At 38.9% G+C, this 23,593-nt stretch overlaps 3 protein-coding genes across 15 annotated transcripts in view; all 3 read right to left on the bottom strand.

Moving 5' to 3' along the window:
- Positions 1 to 1,957, bottom strand: part of vclb (vinculin b) — a 17,625-nt gene extending 15,668 nt beyond the window's left edge. The window contains exon 1 of the mRNA XM_056771752.1: positions 1,665 to 1,957. Within this exon, the coding sequence (XP_056627730.1) occupies positions 1,665 to 1,832 (168 nt within the window). The 5' untranslated portion in view covers positions 1,833 to 1,957. The remainder of the gene's footprint in view (positions 1 to 1,664) is intronic.
- Positions 1,958 to 4,189: 2,232 nt separating this feature from the next.
- Positions 4,190 to 10,862, bottom strand: plaub (plasminogen activator, urokinase b). Its single transcript, XM_056770994.1, has 11 exons — positions 10,161 to 10,862; positions 9,729 to 9,833; positions 9,532 to 9,574; positions 9,180 to 9,287; positions 8,939 to 9,101; positions 8,527 to 8,621; positions 7,084 to 7,276; positions 6,853 to 7,004; positions 6,373 to 6,513; positions 6,141 to 6,289; positions 4,190 to 5,891 (listed from the first exon to the last, which is right to left on the bottom strand). Exons 2-11 carry the CDS (start codon positions 9,783 to 9,785, stop codon positions 5,727 to 5,729), a joined length of 1,266 nt encoding a protein of 421 aa, XP_056626972.1. The 5' UTR covers positions 9,786 to 9,833; positions 10,161 to 10,862; the 3' UTR covers positions 4,190 to 5,726.
- A 1,448-nt stretch (positions 10,863 to 12,310) lies between these two features.
- exoc7 (exocyst complex component 7) lies at positions 12,311 to 23,210 on the bottom strand. 13 transcript variants are annotated; one of them, XM_056770960.1, is made up of 22 exons: positions 22,897 to 23,210; positions 21,915 to 21,980; positions 21,464 to 21,648; positions 21,282 to 21,387; positions 20,973 to 21,195; positions 20,731 to 20,895; positions 20,566 to 20,577; positions 18,571 to 18,660; positions 18,127 to 18,189; positions 17,400 to 17,545; positions 16,997 to 17,149; positions 16,770 to 16,868; positions 16,066 to 16,128; positions 15,806 to 15,872; positions 14,548 to 14,586; positions 14,288 to 14,353; positions 13,676 to 13,796; positions 13,355 to 13,450; positions 13,208 to 13,271; positions 13,076 to 13,117; positions 12,734 to 12,867; positions 12,311 to 12,570 (listed from the first exon to the last, which is right to left on the bottom strand). In XM_056770960.1, exons 1-22 carry the CDS (start codon positions 23,116 to 23,118, stop codon positions 12,468 to 12,470), a joined length of 2,325 nt encoding a protein of 774 aa, XP_056626938.1. In that variant the 5' UTR covers positions 23,119 to 23,210; the 3' UTR covers positions 12,311 to 12,467. The 13 variants fall into 13 exon arrangements, with proteins under 13 accessions (XP_056626938.1, XP_056626939.1, XP_056626942.1 ...); XM_056770961.1 differs by lacking the exon at positions 20,566 to 20,577 and having other exon boundaries at positions 22,897 to 23,209; XM_056770964.1 differs by lacking the exon at positions 18,127 to 18,189 and having other exon boundaries at positions 22,897 to 23,208.
- Positions 23,211 to 23,593: the final 383 nt, after the last annotated feature.

Below are 23,593 nucleotides of genomic sequence, written 5' to 3'. Positions count from 1 at the left end.
CTGAATCAAGAGATTCATGTTAATGAGTCAAAGTATTGTGTATCGCAATACAAAAACATTAAGAATGAATGAAACCTTGAATATTGTCAATTCTTTACCAAAATAACAAATGTTACTAAAAATTGTTAATGTTTTGGGGTACAAATCTGTCAGTTTCATTTTCTTTAATAGTATGCAATTGTAATCGCATGGTATTGAATAATGAGTCGAGCGTATCGTTACACCCTTAATTTCAAATAAATCAATAGAGGAATTAGGAGCAAATTTAAGAAGGTCAAAAGAGGAAACGGCGATTGAAGTGTTAGAGATGAGAATAAACATTTCAATAGTCTGCTGAGCTCGATATGTTGCCTCTCTAAGCATAGGCTCTGAAAATGTTAGATAAACGCACGATAAACATGAGAAACCAGAACGGTTGAGTGATCTGTGGCACAATAACAATGTCTGAAGTGGCTTTGCGGAGGAAACGGTTGCTCTGGGTGGAGCCACATCAACCTTTAGACACATAAACTCAAATAAACCTCAATCTGAGCTCAAATTCAATGCGAATCCATCAAACTTTAACCCTGAACTTGCTCGACGCCGTTCAACTACTAAACCCAGTTTTGATCTGAAATTGTTCAGTATCTTCGCTGTGAGTCAATGACACGTTATTCATTTCAAATTACACAGACTTGAGTCTCATGCACAGCGTCTGAAGTTAATTTTGGGCCATTGCTAAAAATAACAACAGAACAGAAGGGCTGGTCATGAATTGACAGGCTTCTGGAGGTTTTGCTTCTGTTTTAAATAACCACAGACGCTGTGAGACAGCTGATAGATGCTCTCCTAGAGTATCTCTCCTTTACAGATCACTTCCGCCCTCTGTTATAACATGTGCAGGATCTCAGACACGTTACAGGCCGAACGGAGATCAGATTTATTGTAGTTTGGGAGCATTCAGGAAACGTGTGGTCATGTGTCACCTATTTTGACATGATCAGCATTATTTGACAATACGGAGGATCATCTGAAGAGCTTATTTCTCACTGTGCCATTCATGAATGAACAAGTAAAACACCAAATTAGGCTATACACGTACTAACATTAACTGTAGTATAATAGTTACTATAGTATGGTTTGAACACACTACAGTACAGTATCTAAGATTTTACTATAGTAAAAAAGCTACTACGGTGTTTGCTCACATGGGCAGACATCAAACATCTTTATACTTCACAACAATGCAGTGTGTTCTTGTTCAGTAACTCTATCTTATATCGTCTCCCTGTGTGAAGGTTTTGGTTTCGACCCCACAAGGTTTGATTCATGAACTATCACCATTATGCCCTTGAGTCTCTTAAACTCACTGTACACTAGACATCTAATAAACACTTGGTGTACAACATCAGCTAGAGTACTGGCCAGTAAAGACTAAATGAGTTATTTCTCTTGATCACTAAGGCAGATCTCAGATCCTGGCGTGGCACAGTGGGCAGGGCGAGCTGGACTCCAGGAGGAAAAGGCGGATCAAAGACACTCCAGGAAACTTTCGCGGATACATTGTAACACTCAACAATGTCCGCGAGATACTTTGTATCCAGTCATTGCGTTTAAACAACTTTAGTTGTGCACACATACAACTTTAGTATATGTTCGGTTCTGTGTGCTGTGAAAGGACTTACCCGGACCAGGTTGCTGACAGCCGCCTGCACGGCGGCCACGGGCGCGGTGAGATCCGGGATGGCTTTACCGTCCACCTCTCCCTCTTCGTGCATGATCACCAGATGAGAGATCTGCTGAGCCACGGGCTCCAAAATACTCTCTATCGTTTTGGTGTGAAACACCGGCATGATGATACCTTCAGATGATTCGCTCTGAAGAGAAAAACGCCTATCTGTATCCAAAGTCCCCCGTTTCCAAACGCGCTCTCGTCTCCGTAACTCCGCGAACACACCGACTCCCACTTCACACAACTATCGTGGGAAGCAAGCCACTAGTGTGGTAACCTCCGATTCGCCGAGGAATCGTTCATGTGAGTCGAGTCGTGTTTTTGAGTCAAATCAAACCAACTGATTCAACACTGCTGAAATAAACAATTTGAAATTAAAATGGTTTCCATTACCAGTAAAAACATAATAATAATTACTTTGTGCTCTATGATTTTGGACTTCATTCTAGTGGGATTTAATGGCACTGCTAAAAGACCCCATCATAACCGGTAGAGACCCTCAAAGACCATTCTAGACTAGTTTCAATGTATATAATTCATTTTACCGTCAAATCTCTTTGAATTTCTGATGTTGATGGTTTTGTTGGTTGACTTTTTTTCAACCAAGAGTAGGTGATGACGCAAAGTTTTTTATTATTTTATTTTCTATTATTCATTTTCAAGTTTTAAACTCATAATTAACCACAGTAAAAAAAAGATCTTTATTTTGTATTATTCATTTTCAAGTATTACACTTATAATTAACCACAATAAAAAATAATAAAAATAAAATAGATAAATTAAATCATACAGACTTGACAGGGTTAATAAATGAATAAGGTAATAAAATTACATCTTAAAATGAGATAGATATAGCTTTCAAATAAGTAGAACTTCTGATAGTTTCCACATATTCATCCAAGTCAACTATGAACAAAGAACATAGAGGTTTCGAGCCAGTAAACTTTTGTTTATGAATGTGAAATTTAGCAAACATAGACATAAATGAATTATGAAAAAATCTCTAGTAATTTCTTTTGAATTGTCAAACAAACCAAATAAAGCATCTTTAAAACAAAAAGAAAAGTCAGTCACGAAATAAGATTGGATAAACAAAGTGACCAATACATGTTTTAAAACTGATTCAATTAAATGAACAGTTCAAAAGAACCGATTCGCTCAAATGAATAAGAAGTCCCAACACTGGGCCGATCGCACACCACACAAAGCTCTCTGATGACGTCTGCTTGATTCACCAATCAAGCAAAAGCAACGGGCACGCCCTTGAACGCGATTGGTTAAGACCTACGTCGCTCGTGCATGCAAGCTCCGCCCCTCACTGTGTCTGGTTTGCGACAGCAGTAAACTCTTCCCAAATTACGTCATGCATTCTCATGCCCTAAAAAGGAAACTTGGTTCTGGTGTTCTAGAGGGAAAGTTCAGAGTGCCAGCGGGCACAAGACTGGAATCCTGCTCCGCATTCTTTAACATTTCTTTCACACGTTTACTTTGATTAACATGATCATCTAACACCTAGAAAAAAAGACAAATAATTGACATTATTCTTTCACGTCAATAACAGTCATACTTAACTGCACCCTAATTCATACTAATGCCGTTAGATTCTCAGGAAACGCACCGATCATGACTTGAATGAACTGGAAGTTTGGGATGAACGTCCGTCAAATGTGATCCGAGCAACAACAGAAGTATTGTAACATGAATATTCATAGAAAACATGCAGGATTCAAGTTTCTGGATGAATTCAAGTTATTTTTAATAGGCCGGATCATAAAAACTGTACGGGCTGATGAAGTCACTTATTTTAGTAACAAATCACTAACTCAGGCTGTTTTGGACCAACAAACGCCTCAAACAGCCCAAGAATTCTCCAAACATCTGAGCAGAGACCCTCAGGCTTCATGACCTAATATGGAAGAGTCCGAAAAGAAAGAATTAAGGAAGTTGATGCAAATAGAAAACACACCCGTGTGTCAGACCCCAGAGACCGAACGTGTTTGTGGAACAACAAGTCTTTACAAGGATCTTTATTTGTGCTTTCTATGAAACAAACTTCAGTTCTTAAACGTTGTGTTTCACGTTCTTGAATGTGGTTGGTTTAGTACAAACTGAGAACAGGAACTGCTTTAAAAACCTAACCAATCACAATATTGACGTCTGTCATGTTTAAAAAATTATCACTTCTGTTACCTAAGAGTCGACAACACAACCTAGTGTGTGTATCAGTGTAAAGTATTCAGTGTGAAGTATTCAGTGTAAAGTATGCAGTGTGTGTCAGTCGATGTGTACTAGAGGTGAAGTCAGGCCCTGTGTTCTCTACACACAATGACATCTAGCGGTCGAATATGATACTGCACCCAGTCACAAAGAGAGGAGATCAGCGCTTCATAAGATTAAAATAAGAAGACAAATGATACAAACAGATCTGGATTTATAATCATCAACCGTTTAATAACATACATCACAATAGTTATGTACTGTAACAATGAATCTTATAGTAACATGCAAGTATATACATTTTTTACCGGAAGCCCTATAAGCAATAGAGCATCTGTGAACATTTTCATTAGTAATTTCAAAGCGATTCAGTAACAGTTCTAAAATGAATGAGTGACATCATTGCTGAAGTGATCACTGGTGAAGTGATGACATCACCTCTCTGATGATCACGTGATCAGTGGGATGTTACGTGGCCTTTCCTTTCAGCAGCTGCACTGAATTACATTCACAGCTGTTCTTATGATCCTGTGTGAGTCTCTCTCTCTCTCTCTCAGCAGTTTTGTGTAAAATAAACACAACATACAGTCACTAAAACCTTAGACAGACACAGATGACACTTAATAAAAAAGCAGGAATATACTGTTAATTAAAAAAAAATACATAAAATGTGTTTGTGTAATGTGAAGATATATACATGGCTTGTGTATTGTGTGTGTGTAAATCACACTTATTATTTAATATTTTCTTAGAACTACCTCCTGCTAACTAGATATATTAACTCAATAATTTCTTTAAGAGAAGTTGTTTTTTAAGGACTTTATTTATATAGGATATTTAAGTCAATTAAAAAAACATAGTTTACAAAAACTAAAACATTACCGGTTTGTATCTTGACACAACACTATCACACCGATATATTTTTAAGATATGTCAGTGTAAGTTGTATTCGATCCTCTTACATTTACAGCTTTGCTGTAGTTTTGCGGCAGGTTTGCCAGTAATTTAATTCAATTTTGTTTAAAACAAACTTGCCTAGTTCTTATATTTTCTTTTATTAAACAATACAAAATAGCTTGGGTTATTTTTCTTGATATGTAAATGCATCATCAAGTTTTAATTATTTTTACTAGAAACCAAAACAAAAATGCTTAGGGAGAATGCCATTTTTGCAGTGTAATGCCAGCGATGAGACCAGTCTCTTCTTGCTCACTTTGAATATCAAAAGTCAAAGTGTTTTAATTCTGATTAAAGTAAAGTTTGACAAAAAAAAAGCAGTATTAATAGGAAAATACTGAGTATTCATCAAATCTACAGTAAATAATTGGAAATCTGTTGTAATATTACAGCACAGTTTTACAGTGTAGTTTTAAACCCTGTCTGGGAAACCGCCCTAATATTTATTACAACGCCCAAAATTAACACAAATAGTTATCCATGTTTGCTATAAACAGGTTTGTCTGTGTGGAAAAAACACACTGGTCAACACAGTTTATCGGCCATAATCTCAAAACGACCAAATGACTGACAGATCAATCAGCATTTCTGTTTTGTAAGTCAACAATCATCACCATCAAAGCCTACAAAGTTATAAAATAACAAAACAACAAAAATCAAAAGTGTTACTGTAAATTTGAACTCCAGTGACCTGCTTACACACATTTGGTCCTGGATTACAGTAGTTGTGTTTTGTAGTTTATGGATTGTAAATGCTCTGAACTGTAAACTGGTGTCTTTGGGAATGTTCTCGTGCAGACAACCAGCGTCAGGTACAGGTGTGTGTGTGAATGAGAACATGTTATTTCATGGAGGAGGTTTTCTCCTGAATCCAGCGGTAGTAGTTGCTCACTTTTGTATAAACGCCAGGACGGAGCTTTCTAGAACATCCCTCACCCCAGCTCACCACACCAAACTGAAACGCACGACCACCGACCGCACACACCAGCGGCCCACCGGAGTCACCCTGAAAAACATCAAAACATCAGATTAGTGAATAGAGATCAGCAATCATTCATTTGAGGTCACTTATGAGACACTAAAATAATAAATTGGCTATGAAATGAGATATACACAGATATTTACATTCAACTTAACATCATATTATTTTGGGAAGCTTGTCGTCATTTCATGGTTTAGTTGAAGTTTTAAAAATTTTGCTTATATTACCTAATGCATGAAGAAACAATCAAGGTGTTTTTTGTGTTTTTCTCACCTTACAGGTGTCAGTGCTCCAGTCTTTACTCCCGGCACACAGCATGTTGTCTGTCATCATGTTGCCATAGTATGTTTTACTGGAGCACAAACCATGTAACAACACATCCACCTTTGCCTCTCTGAGATAGCGAGAGTAATGCCACGACCCTGCACGACACACCATACACTCGTGTTATAAAGCTCTTCACTTGTGGGAACAGAAATCACACGCATCACACACACTGCTGTACCTTCTCTCTCTTTGCCGTATCCGGTGACATCACAAGACGTCCCGTCATCGAGCGAGAGTTCAGGATCAGGGATGCAAACCGTCTTCACCGAGCGGGACTCTCGAGCACATTCACCATTAGAACTCTGAATCTTTAACAACGCTAAAAACACACAAATGTTTTTGAAAGTATGCTTCACGTGGAACATTCTTAATGGTTTCCATTACAAACCCCATTAAAACCATTGCAAAATTATTATATGGAGTGTAAGACCCAAAGATACTATTATAGTTTCATCCCTGTAGAATAAAACAGCATATGCTGGGTTAGGTATGTTTTTATGCTGGTTTGACCCAGCACATGACCAGTTTAAACCAGCATAAACCAGCACAAACCAGCAAACCAGCATCAAAACACACCAAACCAGTATATTCTGTTTTTTAACAGGTTTGCATTGTTTTTTATACATTAGTGTAATTTAAACGTGTGTCTTTTGTTTACCGATGTCATTGTTGAAGTTCCCGTCTGTGTTGTCAAAGTTCTCGTGGATGATGACCTCAGAGACTCTGAACTTCTGCTCTCTGTTCAGGTCCGTCTCATTTATTGCGTTCTTCCCTAGAAACACTGACAGGTGATTCTTATTCATTTGAGAGCTGCAAACACACACAAGAAGATAAATGTGTAAACACACACACACAGGCACATGCGTCCATCAGGTGTTTGTGTACTGACCCACGAGGAAAGCAGTGTGCGGCCGTTAGGACCCAGCAGGGTGAGATGAGACTCCCGCCACACATGAACACTTGAGTCTGACTTGGAGACCTCTGCATGAACACCGCAGCCATCCAGGGGTGTCGCTGTACTGTACTCAAAGCCCCGCCCACAACCTTCATGATGCGTTCCTCCTTCATGCCGCACTGCAAATCTAAAAATATTTAAATGACACCTGTCAATCACATGGCAGGAAATACAGAAGGTTTATTTAAGTGTGTTTATGACTTATTTCTTTTAAACAAAAACTATAAAAAATTCTACTTTAAAAATAAAACATACTTTTATCTACTTTTATCTATTATTTTTATCTACTTTTAAAAATAAAAAGTATTTTTATCTACATGTTTGAAGCTTTTTTTCAGTGTTTTTAACTTTTTTAATACTTAGTATTTTTTTTAAAGTTTTTTTATTATGTACTTTTGTTGTTTTAAAGTATTTCAAATAATACTTGGGCCTAGGGCTGTTCAACGATTCACCGTGATCACTCCCATCCAGAAAAAAAGTTTGTGTTTAAATAATATATGTTGGTGTAATGTGCATATTCATTTTGCATTTTTGAACATATAAACATAAATGCATATATTTCAGAATTTAAATATTTGGTAAACATAAATTAATACATTTAAATATTTCCTAAATATTTCCGACAAGTATGTTTATGTTTTGTCTTCATAAATACAAAATTAATATGCACAGCAGACAGATATATTTTATGTAAACAAAAACCTTTATTCTGGATTTGATTAATTGTTATTAATCGTTTGACAGGCCTAATATGTATTATATTTATATTTATATTTTATAATTTTCTTAAATATATATATATATACGTGTTTGTCTTTATAAATACTAAATAAATATGCACAGTAGAAAGACATGTATAAGTATGAACACATTTTTCTGAATAAAATAAATCACGATTAATTGTTGAATAGCCCTAAATGGGCCAAAATTTAAATTGATTTGAATTAACAAAATGTTAAATAGTTTTAAAGTATAATAACTTAGCTTCTCAGAAATATACTTTGTGTACTCCTCAGAAACTTTACACACTTCTATAAGCACACTTTCATAGACGAAAAAGTGGGCCAATTATAATCATGCTTGAGAAATATTAAGTATCCTATACTTAATAACTAAATTCAAATAAAGCTTAAAGTATGGCTACTTCTGTTTTTACAATAACACTAATTCTAGTTTACAGTACAAAACATTTTACTCTCCAATATTTAAATGAATGTTAAGAAGTTTTAAAATCATGTGCTTCATTATATAGAGGTATATTGTAATTGGTCTGATGGGAGAGAGATCAGAACCTGTCAATATAAACAAACACATTTAATTTGTCAAATTGCGCAACATGAATACAGATAATATAACTGCAAAGACAGAATTCAGTACCGTGGTTAGTACATTGAGGAATGTCACAAACTTCTTTTATAATTCCATATCGTGTCTGGACGTAGCACCAGGGTTTAGAGCCACGGTCTTGGTTTCTGTTGGAATGAATCAAATATGTTATGCAAGTTTCCAAGACGATTTAAAAAATGAATGCATCCTTTATGAAGGAATTCAGATCTGCATGAACGCCACTAACACCTCCTGAAACCATTTCAGCAGCTGTGTTTGGATGTTCAGGTCTGGACTTGATCATATAAAGAAGACCCTAACGTTTTTCTTGTCCTATTCAAAATGTTGTACAGTAGATCCAAACAAACCGCGTTTGTGTAGGAGTAATGAAAGATCCTGTCAAGTTCGTTTTTTTTCTTTTCTTTTGTGTGATTTGAACTTTAGTCTTCAGTGTTAGACTTGCCTGCATTTGTTGTGTGGTCTCAGGTTAAGATCTCCATCAGCTCTTCTGATCGCATGCAAATGTTTTGAATCCCACGGCAGACATTCTCGCCCTCTCTCCGACTGAGACACTGAGCCCAAGTACAAGGAGTTTCCATCAAAGCAAGAGGCAGAATCTTCTAACACTGAACATCAACAGAATAAAAACATGAACACAAACGACAGATAATAAATGACAACAAACTAACATTAACAACACGTGCCTTTCTCACAGCTGGAGCCCCTATAACCATCAGGACAGAGACAGAATTTCAAACCTGACCATAAAGACACAGAACGTCCTCCGTTCAGACACCAAACATCTGCAGAAACTGAACAGAACCGGATTGGAGAGAAAATCAAATAAGAGAGAACAATCAGAAATAAGATCCCATATCTCAGATATTTTTACTGAGAAAATGTGTCTGTCATGAGAGTTTGAGAGGAGATGTCAATGTGTCAAACTGAGCTCACGTTTGCATATTCAAAAAAATCCACATTTTTCCTTAAAAGAAACATCCTAGACTAAGTTTAAACTAAAATTCATCAACTGAGAGTGTGTTAAAGTTTCTGTACCTGATTTTGGGTGGTGATGTCCATGATGAATGTTTTGTGCTCTCTGCAGGACAAAATAAAGTCATTATTTCAAGGAATTACTTTTATTTATTTATCAGATTATTTTATTCAAAGTGACTTACAAATGAGAGTTTTATATAATCTTTATACTATTCCATCAGATCTCCAAGTTAAAAATGAATGAATAAAATACTTACACAGACTGTGATCGCTGACAGAACAAGAATCAAACTCAACATAAAGAATCTGGCCATCTCTCTTTCTCTCTCTCCCCCTCTTTCAGTTATTCGATTTTATATTTCCTAAAATGATTACAATGCATAAATGAATCACTGACAGATGACAACACTTATCCAAATCAGGACTTTAATAAAGATGCAATTAATTTTTTTTTTGACTAAAATACATTCATGGATATACCATCTAGTCTCTGAAATAATATGAAAACCGCATAAAAATCATGATTCAAGTATAAGGAGCTTGTCATTTAAAAGAGGTTTAAAGAAGCGTGTATAATGTCAGGTCTCTGCCTCACATGTCAAGACATTACATTCATTTGCTTTGCTTGCTTTAACCAAAATCATTATCTCACTATGAAGAAGAAAATCAGTAGTCAGAAACCAGCTCACCTGATGTACAGATCGGGCAGGTAAACGCTTTCACCGTGTTTGTGTGTCTTCTATTTAATTCTGATAGAGCTCAACACTCCCTATATAAACCATGTGAGTCTCCTGTGATTGGCTGAAAGAGGTTTGTGGGGCTGGTGGGACAAACACACCACTTCACCCAACATTCTTAGAATTTCCCCATTTTGATTTTCGGAAGTATTACGGAGGCAGCGAGCCTTCATTCCGGGCACAGGCACATCTTCTGCAAAACACCCAAACTGAAGAAGAGGGCAGAGAACCAAATCCATTTCACGCCTTCACATTCTGAAATACTCAGCTGTGCACACGGACACACTTAAAGTGAATTAGATTGTGTTAAGAAATCCCCTGGGTCTTGGTTTAAGGAAAAATGACTCAGTCTGTATGAGTTTGAGAGCTCGATAAAGTGAACGATAGACCCATTATAGAGAAATCAATGCAGAAAAGAATGTGAGTTTGTAGGTCAGTGATTAATGTTAAATGTGATGTGGGAGAAAACAGACACCACACCCATCTGACGGAACCGGAACACTATTAATCATCCCTGACACCTGCAAAACACACAGAATGTAAACAGGCTGTTGTCCCCACATGCTTCAAAGCTACCACCATCATTCCAGTTTCAAAGAAGTTATCTCCATCCTGCTTCCATGACTACAGTCAGGTTGAGCTAACTCCTATTGTCATGAAGTGCTTTGAACCGTTAGTCATTCAAATCTGTCCTCCCCCTCCCTGGACCCCATACAATTTGCCTATTGGTCCAAGCACTTGACCGATGATGCCATCACCACTGCCTTCCCCACTGCACTCACTCATCTGGACAAAAAATACTTTTACACCTGAAAGCTGTTCATAGACTTCAGTTCAGCATTTAACACAATCACCCCTTAACAGCTCACTCATAAATTGGTCCTGCTGGGACTAAGCGCTTCGCTGTGCAACTGGCTGTCCGATTTACTGACGGGGAGACCAGTTCCATCCCACTGAACAAGGGGATCGCCCAAGGACGTGTGCTTAGCCCCCTTCTCTTCACCCTGCTGACCCACGACTGCACACCGTCACATGACTCCAACCTCTTCATCAAGTTTGCGGACAACACGACTGAGGTGGGTCTCATGAGCAACAGAGATGAGACCAACTACAGGAGCCACATGGCCAGGTGATGCAGTGTCAACAATCTCTCTCTGAATGTGAAGGAGACGAAGGAGATTGTTGTTGACTTCAGCAGAGTACACTCTGAGCATGTTCCTATGACCGTCAATGGTGCGACTGTGGAGAGAGTGAGCAGCACCATGTTCCTGGGGCTGCACATCAACGAGAGCCTCTCATGGACTTACAACACCGCACCACAAAAAGGCCCAGCCGCCATCATGTGCACCTTTTACAGAGGCACCATCGAGAGCATTCTGACAGGCTGCATCACTGTGTGGTATGGTGCCTGCAACACATCCTGGCCCAAGACCCTCCAACGCATAGTGAGAGCAGCTGAGAAGATCATTGGTGTCTCTCTCCCCTCCCTCCAGGTCATTTATGGAACCCTGTCTCACCCGCAAAGCCCTCTGCATTGGTAGTGATCCCACCCACCCGACACACTGCTTCTTCAGCCTGCTGCAATCAGGGAGGAGACTGCGGAGTCTTTAGGCCAGGTGACAGAATTGACAAAAAAGCAGACTTTGACTTTTTTTGACTTTGACAAACATCACACTGCGATCAATTCAACATCCGTTTCAGAAAAGTGTTTCTTTGGAAAATGCATTGTTTTCTTTCAAAGTCATAAGTCACTTTTTGAGGCCGAATCATTCTGCCGCTCTGAATACTTTTAGTTTCAGATTCATTGTGATGTGCATCTTACTCAGAGACAGGGATTAATTTAAAACCAGACATTCAGCCAATCATATGGCAGGAGTTTAAACAAAATCCCAAAACATGTGCCATATCCACATGTGATGGATGAAAGATAAACCATTACTCCCAAGTGTAACTTTTTTTAATCAATTTATAGGTTCCTTCTATATCCTTGGTGTTACTTTGTTAACTTGTTTCTTAATGACATCATCTTGCAGGATGTGACATCTTATTTCTGAGAGTGTGTTGTGATGTTTCCTGAAACGCAGGGACAAATGACAGGAAACTCGAAGAATCGTTCATATTTATTTATATCCGTCACATCCTCAAAAAGAGACATACATAAATAATTGTCCTCATACAAAACAGGAACAATACATTTCCAGTTGGGTAGTGTGCTTGGAAGCAGAAGGTCTGTTGCTATGGTGAAGGTGTGGGCGTGGCTTAGGCAGAGGTGTCAAATAGCTTGTCGATCATGTCGCCCACCTGCTCTGGAGTGTATCTGTGATATTTCTCTGGATTTTTGGTGAAGGATATGTTTGCGCATCTGTAAAAACAAACAGGGACAAACTGAATGATGGAGACCTTTGAGTGGTGCTTTCTTGAGCTATATTGCTTTAAAGACTCTCCAACAATAGAAATAAAGATATTTAACAAGAAACCGCATGGCAGGGATTCTTAGGAGATAAATGTGTGTTTGTGTGTCTCACCGCTGCAGAAAGGCTTTATACGCATCTGATACGACTCTCTTCTGAGCGTGTCTGATAGCATCACGTTGTTCTTTATCAGGAACGGCCCAGACCTTCTGAATCTTACACAGTTCCTCCAGACCGTCATTAAAGCCCTGAACACACACAGACAGATACTCTTATACTATTTCTCCATAAAATCTTTTGAACGACGACATTCACGAAGCATTACAGGTGTTCGTTTATTTGAAAGAAAAGATTGTGTGCAAGACAAACTTAAGACATTCAGAAGTCGCTTCCTCCAAACGTGTCATTTTATACGGCTTTAAAACACTGATGTGACCTGAAACATGTCCGTCATACCTTGAATTTGTCCTTGATGATTTGGCGTTCCTTGTCTTTAAGCTGTTAAACAAAAGGTCAGAAGTAGATGAGGATTATTTAACGCCAACCCAAACAAAACATTTGTGTGTTGTGTGTGTGTCCTCTTCTTACCTTGGTCCCAGGCATGAGCGCAGGTAAATTTCTCTCTGTCAGATGCTCTGTGACCTTACACCAGCTGTGTGTGAATAAAGATCACAAGGTCAGTAAGTGATGAATCACATGATGTGTTTGAGATCAGACGTCTGCAGGTGAATGTACCTGCGCTGGTAATTCTGAATCTCCTGCTCGATGAGCTCACGGTATGAACTCTCCACACGCTTGTGAGTCACAGCAACCAACTGAATCAGCTCAGACCTGTACAACACAGACAAAGTCATTTCAGAGATTTAAATTGGGCTGGTGATATTTACTGACCCCTAACACTACAGCTAATCCTCAAAGAAAAATGTGCAAAATACAAGATTTGACCATGTTTGAGTCCTAGTGAGGAGCAGTAAAACGTTTTCATAAAATCATGAAAGACGCAGAAATGTGAAAAGTATTTTGAGACTGGAATTGAGTTTTCACGAGGACGCTCACTTCTCCAGAGACTTCAGGATGTAATTGTAGTTGTTATGAAGGAAGACGGCTCGCAGCGCTGGATCTTCATACACTTTCGCTTTGTTCGACAAATTCAGTTGAAGGTTACCCAGGACTTTATCTGTTAACATAACACACACATATTACTGCCATATAAATATCAAATGAAAAATAACGAATTATAAAACAATGCAAACATTCTATTTCATGAACACATGACCAACATTATGCGGACACCCGAACACAAATGCATCAAAGGGACAGTACACTGATACAAGTTTTTAAAATAATTCAAGTCAAACCTTTGTGAGTTTCTTTCTTCTGCACAACACAAAAGAAGATATCTTGGAGAATGTTGGCAACCAAACAACACTGAACCCCATTAACGTCTGTTGATTGGACACTAAATTGAGACATTTCTCACAATATCTTCTTTTGTGTTCAACTGAAGAAAGATTTGCATGCAGGACTTAAACAACATGATGGGGAAGAATTGATGACAGAATTTGTATTTCTGCATCTGATTTTAATGACCAATAGTCAAAGGCGGGAATTGAACATAACTCGACAGCTGCGTGTGTATTTGTGCATGTGTGTGTGTGTGCGTCTTACAGATATATGTGCTCAGAAGTTTTCGGCTGAACTCTGAACTGTAGCTGCTGGCGGATGAACTGCTCTCTAAACACAAGAAACACAAATCAGTTTTCACTCGCTGTGAGATTCAAAACCTTCATGAAACACATTCAGTTCGTGAGCATGTGAACGATCATTTGTATTTGAACATAACTAACGCATAACACATGCATCATCTTTAAAAAAACAGATGAGCGTCAGCTAAGAGTCTAACTGCATCCATCTACATGGCCGCTTACCTCGGGGGTCTAAAGGAATATTGTAAGTGTCCCCGAGAACTACAGGACAGAAGCCAAGCAGAAGAGAGAGAGAGAAAGAGAAATAGAAGCAGAGGGCAAGAAGTTAAAACAGTTTTTGTTAGTGAAGAGATGAACATCTAATAGGCAGCCAGCTAAAAGAGTGACATGGGCTGTGGTGAGTGGGCGGGGTTTATGAACATGTGGGCGGGGCTGCAGGTGACATGCACACCTGCGATACAGAAAGGGTTTGAATACACAAAGCAGGTTTAATACTCATCCAACACCCTGAAGATCATCATCATATGCATGGGTGTAGGTAATTATAAGAATGTTTAAATGATTTCACTCCTGTTTGAGCTTCAAGAGTGCAAAATACAGAACTGGAACTAAATTCTGGCAGCAAGGCTTTAAAAAAGTAGAATTAATACAGCTCATAGTAACACGAGTTCAACCACTTGGATGAGCAATTTTTTTTAAAAAGTCAAAATAACAGAACAATGAAAAAAAGAGCTGCCGGGGTTCAAAACCTGTTCTTTCTGCATAAGGGCAGAAAAAGATTTAAAGGGACAGTTCACCCATCATTTACTCACCTATGAGTTGTTCCAAATCTGTATACATTTCTTTGTTCTGTTGAACACAGAGAAAGATATTTGGAAGAATGCTTATAACCAAACAGATCTTGCCCACCAATGACTCCCATAGTAGGAAAAAATACACAAAAGAACATATTTTAAAGAATGTATGACAGCAAACAGTTCTGGGGCACTTTTGACTACCATTGTATTTTTTCCTTCTGTCTGTGTGGTTATAAACATTCTTCCAAATATCTTTCTCGGTATTCATCAGAACAAAGATATTACACAGGTTTGGAACAGCTCGAAGCAAGGCGATTAAATGATGACAGAATTTTCATTTTTGGGTGAACTGTCCCTTTAAGCAAAACCAGCAACAGCACAGAATTGCATAGAAGCAGTTGAATTTGTTTTAAAACACTAAGCCTGATCTCAGCACAGTTTCTTCATGCAACTTCAAGCAAGAAAAATTCACAACACGGCAGTCAAAGAGGAGAAGAAGAGACAACAGGTGAGGATGGACATCTTGAATCGGCTTTGTTTCAATGTGATAAAATATTCATCTGGACATCACCCAAGGCATGATGGATTCATACTGAATAATGACGGATCATTTGTCTTTATGAATACTTGTTCACAGGACTTGACATAGATTACAGAGGTGTGTAATGTGGATGTAGTCGTACCCTGTGAGGCTAACATCGCTCCGGCTGTCTCCTGAAAATCCAACAGCTGCTGTAAGAACAGAATGGCCTGCAGACACAAACACACAATTTATCTAACGGCTCAGAGATGAACGCCATTTGAAGACATGATTTTTACATGTGTATGAACTCATTGAAGTGATCTTCACGTTGTTTGGTACAGTTAGCACATGTAAATTCTTCCTAGGGGCTATTTGACAACAATTTTTTAGTTGTTTTCAGACCGTATGAAGTGATCTTACATTGCTTGTCAGCTCATGTACGGTTCCATCTTTTGGCATGTTGTACTCTTTATCTGGATCATTCTGTTGGGACGGAACGTTTTTCGTTAATGTAGCATAAATCATTCCAGAATAACTGTCACATTGTCTACGCATAATGAGGAATTAAGCGTCACAACACACACATATTACTGCCATATACATATGAAAATAAAAAATAATACAAACATTATATTTCATTATAACATTATATAACCAACATTATGCGGACACCTGAACACAACTGCATAAAAGTGACAGTACACTAATAAATGAAAATGATGTCACACTGTGCAAGTTTATTTCTTCAGCAGAACACAAAAGAAGATATTTTGAAGAATGTTGATAATAACCGAAGAACACTGAACCCCATTCACTTCCATTGTATAGAAACAAAACTACTGAGACATTTCTCAAAATTTCTTCTTTTGTTTCCTACTGAAGAAAAACTCAGATACAGGACTTAAACAACACGATGGGGTACAAATGATGACAGAAATTGTATTTTTGGGTGAACTATCACTGTCCTTGTCACGGACACATAGTCAACGCATCATGAGGAATTAAGGGTCGGGTATTTATAACATATACTTTTGCATTATACATTTTTTGATTTTAGATATCAAAGATTGTCGTTTTATCACTTCTCTGCCTCTGAAGTTTGAACCCAGGATCTTGTGTTGTACCTTAATGCTGTCGGCAAACTCCTCCAGCGCTTTAGCTCCGATGGTCTCCATGGAGGTGATGAGTGCCGGGAGTTTGTTCTTGGTGCTGGCGGCCGTTCCCTGCCAAACAACACAGGATATGACATCACAACATCCATCCCGACCATCTTTCAGCAGGTTTGACAAGTGTGAGTTTATATATGTTGAATGTATAGCATCTGTGACTACAAGCTGAAAAGTCGCTCTACCTGTAGTGTGGTGTCAAAGTCTGGCTTGGTCTGTTTGAGATGTCTCAGGATGGGGAAGATGGTGAGAACGGCAGAATAATCGTGTCTCATGATGGCTCTGCGTGCAGCTGACACGATGTTATCGCCCTCCAACATTAAATTATCCAACGCCTCCTGAAACCACATAAAATACACAACAAACCAACAGAGCTGAACTTCTGAGACTTTTACCCAATGTTTTTATTTCTGTAGGTGAGTGTAGTTCGACCCCCGTAGCAGATGTACGCATTTAAAACTACAGGTTAAGAATGTTGATGACATCATCTTGCACTCAGGGGCGTTTCATATTTGTGTCTGATTTAATTCTATCGATCCATAAAACATGCAAAAGGTGCAAAGACACTCAGAGAAGATGAGCTCTGACCTGTATGAGCGAGTCGAAGGTCTTCTTCTGGTGATGTTCTGGAATGATCTCCGTCAGTAAGACGTACTCGCTCTGAGCCAGCTTCACAAAAGCGCTGATGCAGTGAATGTATGAATCAATCTCAACGTCCAACACGTCATCTTTCCCTGATACACACAAACACACATGCGTTTCAACAACCAGACGTGAGGATTTTTGACCAAATACTGATCTTACTGAGAAAATCACTAGTTTACAATAAAAAATAAAAATTGCACTGCAAAAATGTATTCCTAATATTTTTGTCTAATCCTCAAGGAGAAATATCTCCTCTTTTTTAAATCAAGAAAGCTAATTTTACTTCCCAAGAAAATCTAAGACATTAAGCTTTGGTTTCTAAAATTTTTTATAATTAAAAGTTTATGCTTAAAACAAAACAAAACAATCTGTCAACGGGTTAAGAAAATTAAGTCATTCATAATACATACATATTTCTAAAGTTTATTATTTCAATTTTTCTTTAGAGTTGTAAAGTTTTTTTAAATGACCAAAAATGTTATTGACATTACATACATTCCTGTTTTTTAATGGGGGAATTATTCATGCAGTAATTGCATTTTTTCTTTATATTTTTAAAAAATGATTTTCATGAATTTACTTGATAATCAACTCTAGATAAATGACTCTGCGTATTTGAATTCAGTTTGAACTTATTGTAACTATTTTTAATCTTTGACTTGAGACTCACCTGCAACCGCTGCATGCTTGTCATCAGACAGGTGCTTAACCCCACGCAGGTCATGATCGAAACCTGATTGTTTAGGATATAGTCACATGACCCTGGTCACTCACCCCAGGTTACAGAGGGAGTATTCAACAAGCTCGCCCCGCCCACAAAGCAAAGAAACCCCGCCCACCCACACACACAGAGCGCTACGGCTGAGTGTGTGTGTTTCAGGAAGTTAGTGGTGCTTTAATAGCGTCAATGAACCCAGCCAAGCAAAGACTTATGGGGGAAAGTGATGTCACAACGGTTTGTTCTCTGTGCAGTTGCCACCACAACGGCCATCTCGCGGCGCCCCGCTGAGGCTGAAACTGTTGTGACCCATAAGCTTCTGTTTCACCCGACAGCAGTTCATGAACACAGGCAAAGGGGAAAAGAGTGACGAAGCAGAAAGCCAGCGTGCGTTACCTTCCAGAGGCGTGAGGTTAGAACCCTTTTTTCCATCCAGGCCATGCTGAGAGTATTGTTTGAGCAGATTCTGAGCCTTACGGATCGTGCCTGCACCCATCAACACCCGAAGAGAGAAAGAGAGGGGGGGACAGATGCAGGTATTTCAGAAACAGAGGAAGAGACCGTGACGTAGAGAAAGAGGAGAGACGTCTAAAACCCTGATCACCCAACAGCACAGAACCACTGCAGAATCCACCCGGAGAAACCCACCGAGACCACGACCCCAGCTCACACACACAGTGCATATAAACGTCACAAACATTACATCAGAAAAACACAAGCAGTTAATTCATCACAGCTCTTCAACTGCGGCATGAGCAGTTGTGTTAATACAGTCTATAACACTACAGATGCTGAAATACATCACACGCTCACATCAAACTCTAAAGTCTACTCCACATAAAACACACGTACACAAGTGAAGAAGAAGTGAGATGTGTGTTAGATGGTCAAATATGCAAGGAATTAATGTGTCTTAAAGGGGTCATATCACTTTTTTTATTATTTCATTTTTCCTGAGATCCTGTCAGAAATGTATAACAAATAAAATTATTCGAAAAACCATTCGCCAGCCTCTCTCTCTCTCAATCTATCATGCGACTTAAAATGATAGTTCACCCAAAAATGAAAGTTATGTCATCCTGTACTTAACCTCTTCCCATTGACATTTTTTTGTCCCGCAGAACACAAAATAATATATTTCGAAAAATGTTAACTGGACCCCATTCACTAGCACTGTCCGGAACTGTTCCGTTACCAACATTCTTCAAAATATCTTCTTTTGTGTTCTGCGGAAGAAAGAAAGTCATAAGGGTTTGAAACGACAAGAGGGTGAGTGAATGCTGACAGAATTTTCATTTTAGGGTGAACTGTCGCTTTATGTTGCTGGTTTGCTATGTTCTTTCAGAAGGAGATTTCAAAGACGGCACATAACACTTTCAAAGTAAAAGTCTCTCATTTACTCTTTGTATTGGTTAGCAAAAATCACTTCTTTTCTACTTCCAAATTATTACTGCTCTGTGACTGGACAGACCGACTTTCAGATGGCAGAAACTTGTGGACGATCAAAACACGTTTGCTTCAAATCCTCCTGCTTTACACTGGGGTGGTCATTTTGAGCTTTAAAACACACGGTATGTTTTTCTTACGCTACACACTCTCATATTTAACATCACTCATAATATGACCCCTTTAATAAAAGATTAATAAGCAGTAGATATTTTCTTTAGTATCAAACATGATTGTGTGAAAATGACAGATGTGAGTTTATGTGTTAGTGAGAGCAGAACAGACACAGCGCCCCCTGGTGGAGGCAGAAGAGACGTGCAGTGAGACTGTGTGTGTATTCATGCATTCATCGGTTAAGTTAGAGGAAATCATACAGTGTCCTTTCTCACTGCCCACCACATATCAACCGCAGAAGCACACGTACAAAACAGAAACACAACCAGACGCCCGTGTAAAACAGATCAATAAAACTCTACGCATCAGTTCTTGATTCAACCGTGATGCAAAAACATGCTCTTCTAAAACTTGTCTATCTCTACTGACATGTTCATCGTGTGTGTGTGTTTAATAATACAGAGATTTTTTATTAAATGACGATAAAAATCAGATCATTCATACATGATTTATAATGAAGCTGAAGATATGCTTTCTTAAATAAACTTGCATTTAAACCATGAAAATAATGAATTTATTAAAGCAAATTATGAATGTTTTATTGATTCATTTAACTTGTTTTTTTAACACAATGGTCACCCATTGTTGTGCGAATACAATAAAAATTATTGTTTTTTGACCTGTGTGTGTGTGTGTGTGAGCTATAAATGTCATTAATGTATGATCTCAGACGTTTTTGTGCATGTCTATGTGTGTGTGAATGTTTGGATAAGACGCCGCCCCCCTGCAAACGTTAGCAAGCGATCAACACGCTAGCGATGAACACTTTACCTGGGATGTAGACTGACATCATTAAACACAGGTGATACAGAGGAGAGAAGAGAGGGGAGGAGACGTTAGTATGAACACACAACGGGTGAGGGAGAAATGAGCTTTGGAGTGATGTCATCAGACCGTGGGGAACCCAGAGATGTGGTGACGCCAGGGGTCACTGACCTGGTCGTTTGGGGGCTTTTTTAGTGGGCGTCTCCTTGCGTTTGGCCTGTACGGCGGGGGAATGGATGGCAGTGGTGGCGCTGTTCTTACGGAAGTGCTCCTTCAAACCCTTGATGGAGCGATCCAGCTGACTGGACCGGACCTGAAAGTACACGTTCATGAAATCTGGAGAGAAACACACGAGATTCCAGTTACAGGAGGCGGGTTCTGAACATTTTATTTGTGTATGTGTGTGTGCATACCTTGGTTCCGTCCATACTCCACCAGCCAGAGTGAGATGCAGATGATGTCTTGCAGAACGGCCTCGGGCAGGTGTTCTAGCGTCACGTCTTCCTGCACCTCAATGTCCTCATCTCCTCCGATCGCATCCAGGATCAGAATGGGCGGTACAGGCTTACTGTAACGCGTCAGCAGGCTGCGAAACTCCGCCTCCAGCAGCTCCTTCCCTTTCTCAAAGCGAGCTTTCTGCAACACAACGGCCGGCACTGAAGGAATCTCTGCAAACGGGGAATAACTGTGAAAGATCTGTGAGAAGAAGATGAGAAATGTACCACTGTGTTGAGTTCTGGGCTGTCGGGATTGTTGTCCTGAAAATACTCCACGGCTTTCTGGATCTTGGCGATGCAGACCAGATACTCGTTCAGACGGCCCGCCGGCCTGAAACAGAACAACACATCAAAATGAACTTGATTTCAAACGATCGCATCTGGTTCCAGGGCAGGTTGCCACTCACCCCTCGCGGATGATCTTGTCGGTGTCTTTGGCGACGTGGTAGTAGCTGATGACGTGATCCAGACAGGAGAGAGTTTTATCGACGTTCTCCTGAAGTCTCTGCAGGTTCTCTGTTTGTTTGTGGACTGGAATGATGGAGTTCTCCAGCTGCATTAAACGGCTCTCAAACGAGGACAGAATGGACACCTTTGAAAAATCCAAACACAGTTGAACTACATAACAACCCACACTTGGCGGTACAGAACATAACACACATTTATTGTAGAACACAGACGTACAGAGGTTCTGCTTCACTCCAGTCAAACAGATTCGGAACAATTGACAAATCACAGGGTTACAGATATTCTTAACCCTAAAGTCAACACAACCCTTCATCTCATTAATGGTAAGGACACACACACAGACACACACACACACACACACACACACTGAAATGAAGCATCATATCTCACCATTCCATTAGTCAGCTGGTCACTTTTCTCCAGACTTTCACGAATGAAAGACAGTGTTTCCTGTTCCTGTAAATCAGAAACATTCAACAGCCGTCACATTAAACACACAGAGAGAAAGTTTGATTTGAGAAAAGTGAAAAGTTTAAGCTACATTAAAACTATTATTAATATTAGAACAATCAATCTTTAAAAAGGACACATGGACAGAAAAGAATTTGCGCAATTTCAAAGGATGACAGACAGATCTACAGTGGATTGTGCAACTTTAATAATAATATATATTAACATATAGGGTCACCATTAGATAAGAAGCATAGTTCGACCAAAAAGGAAAATTCGGTCAAAGTTTACTCACCCTCGGGTTGTTCCAAACCTTAATAAATGTCTTTGTTCTGCTGAACACAAAGGAAGATAATTGAAAGAATGTCAGTAACCAATCAGATCTCATCCCACATTTACTGCCATAGTAGGGAAAATAAACTCTATGGCATTCTTCCAAATATCTTCTTTTGTGTTCATCAGAACAAAGAAATGTAAACAGTTTTGGAACAATCAGAGGGCGAGTAAATGATGAAAGAATTTTTATTTTTTGCGAACTATTCCTTTAGTACTTATACTTATCTGTTAACAACTATACGTTAACACCTGTTTTTTCACGTATATGTTTACCCTATGTTAAACCTTATAATTGTTAAAACGTATATGTTAATCCCTATATGTTATCACGTTTTTCCCGTACATGCACTGCGACGTGAGCTCGAAGCGTTTAGGGCGTTTGTTTATGTCACTGATCTGAGGCCTGTGATATAATCTGACAGATCGTCCGCTGCAATGTAATTATGTGTCATTTTGAACTCAATACATGAGACTTATAGACAGCTGATCCGCAACAGTGTTTCAATGTTTATGACAGATGACATCCGATCTGAGATCACGGGATTTCTCTTGATATTATTCTTGTATTTTCCTCTTTTTGACGCACCTGTTTGAGTTTGTCCTCGATCTCGCGCTTCCTCGCGGACGCGTCTTCTGTCGGGATCATCCTGACGGACAGAAATGTGAAGGGAATAATATACGGATCCGTCCAAATCAGTGCAACATTTACAATAATATCCTGATAATAAAGTGAAGAAAGCGATAACAAGACAAAGTCAATCACAAGATGGCGCGACACACAACAGTCAAAATAAAAGTCCCCAAACATCAAGCTCGGGTTAAGTTAAAGGGCTAGTTCACTCAAAAATGAAAATTCTGTCATTATTTGGTCACGCTCTGGTTGTATCAAAACTGTATAATTTTCTTTCTTCTGTTATAAAAGTGTGACCATATGAGTCGTTTCTGCCGAACGCGTCCTTGCCAGGATTCGGATGCGTCTTCCGGGAGTCGCATTTGTCGATCGCATACGTCATCGAGGTTTATTATTTTCAGTTCTGAGACATCATCCACTACTATAATTTTTATATAATTTATATAATGTATAGGTTTTTGTTCTGTTGAACACAAAGTGATATATTTTGAAGAATTACACATTATTGAACACAAATAGTAATGGGGCACCTTTGATTACCATTTAACTTTTACAACTATGGCAGTCGATGATGTCACAAAATCGAAAATTGCTAATATTCTTTATTCTCTGTGTTCATCAGCACAAAGATTCAAGATTTTTATTCGTCACA

The sequence above is a fragment of the Triplophysa dalaica genome, chromosome 17, assembly GCF_015846415.1.
Source record: "Triplophysa dalaica isolate WHDGS20190420 chromosome 17, ASM1584641v1, whole genome shotgun sequence".
Taxonomy (NCBI): Eukaryota; Metazoa; Chordata; class Actinopteri; order Cypriniformes; family Nemacheilidae; genus Triplophysa; species Triplophysa dalaica.
This window is presented reverse-complemented; position numbering and strand designations above follow the sequence as displayed.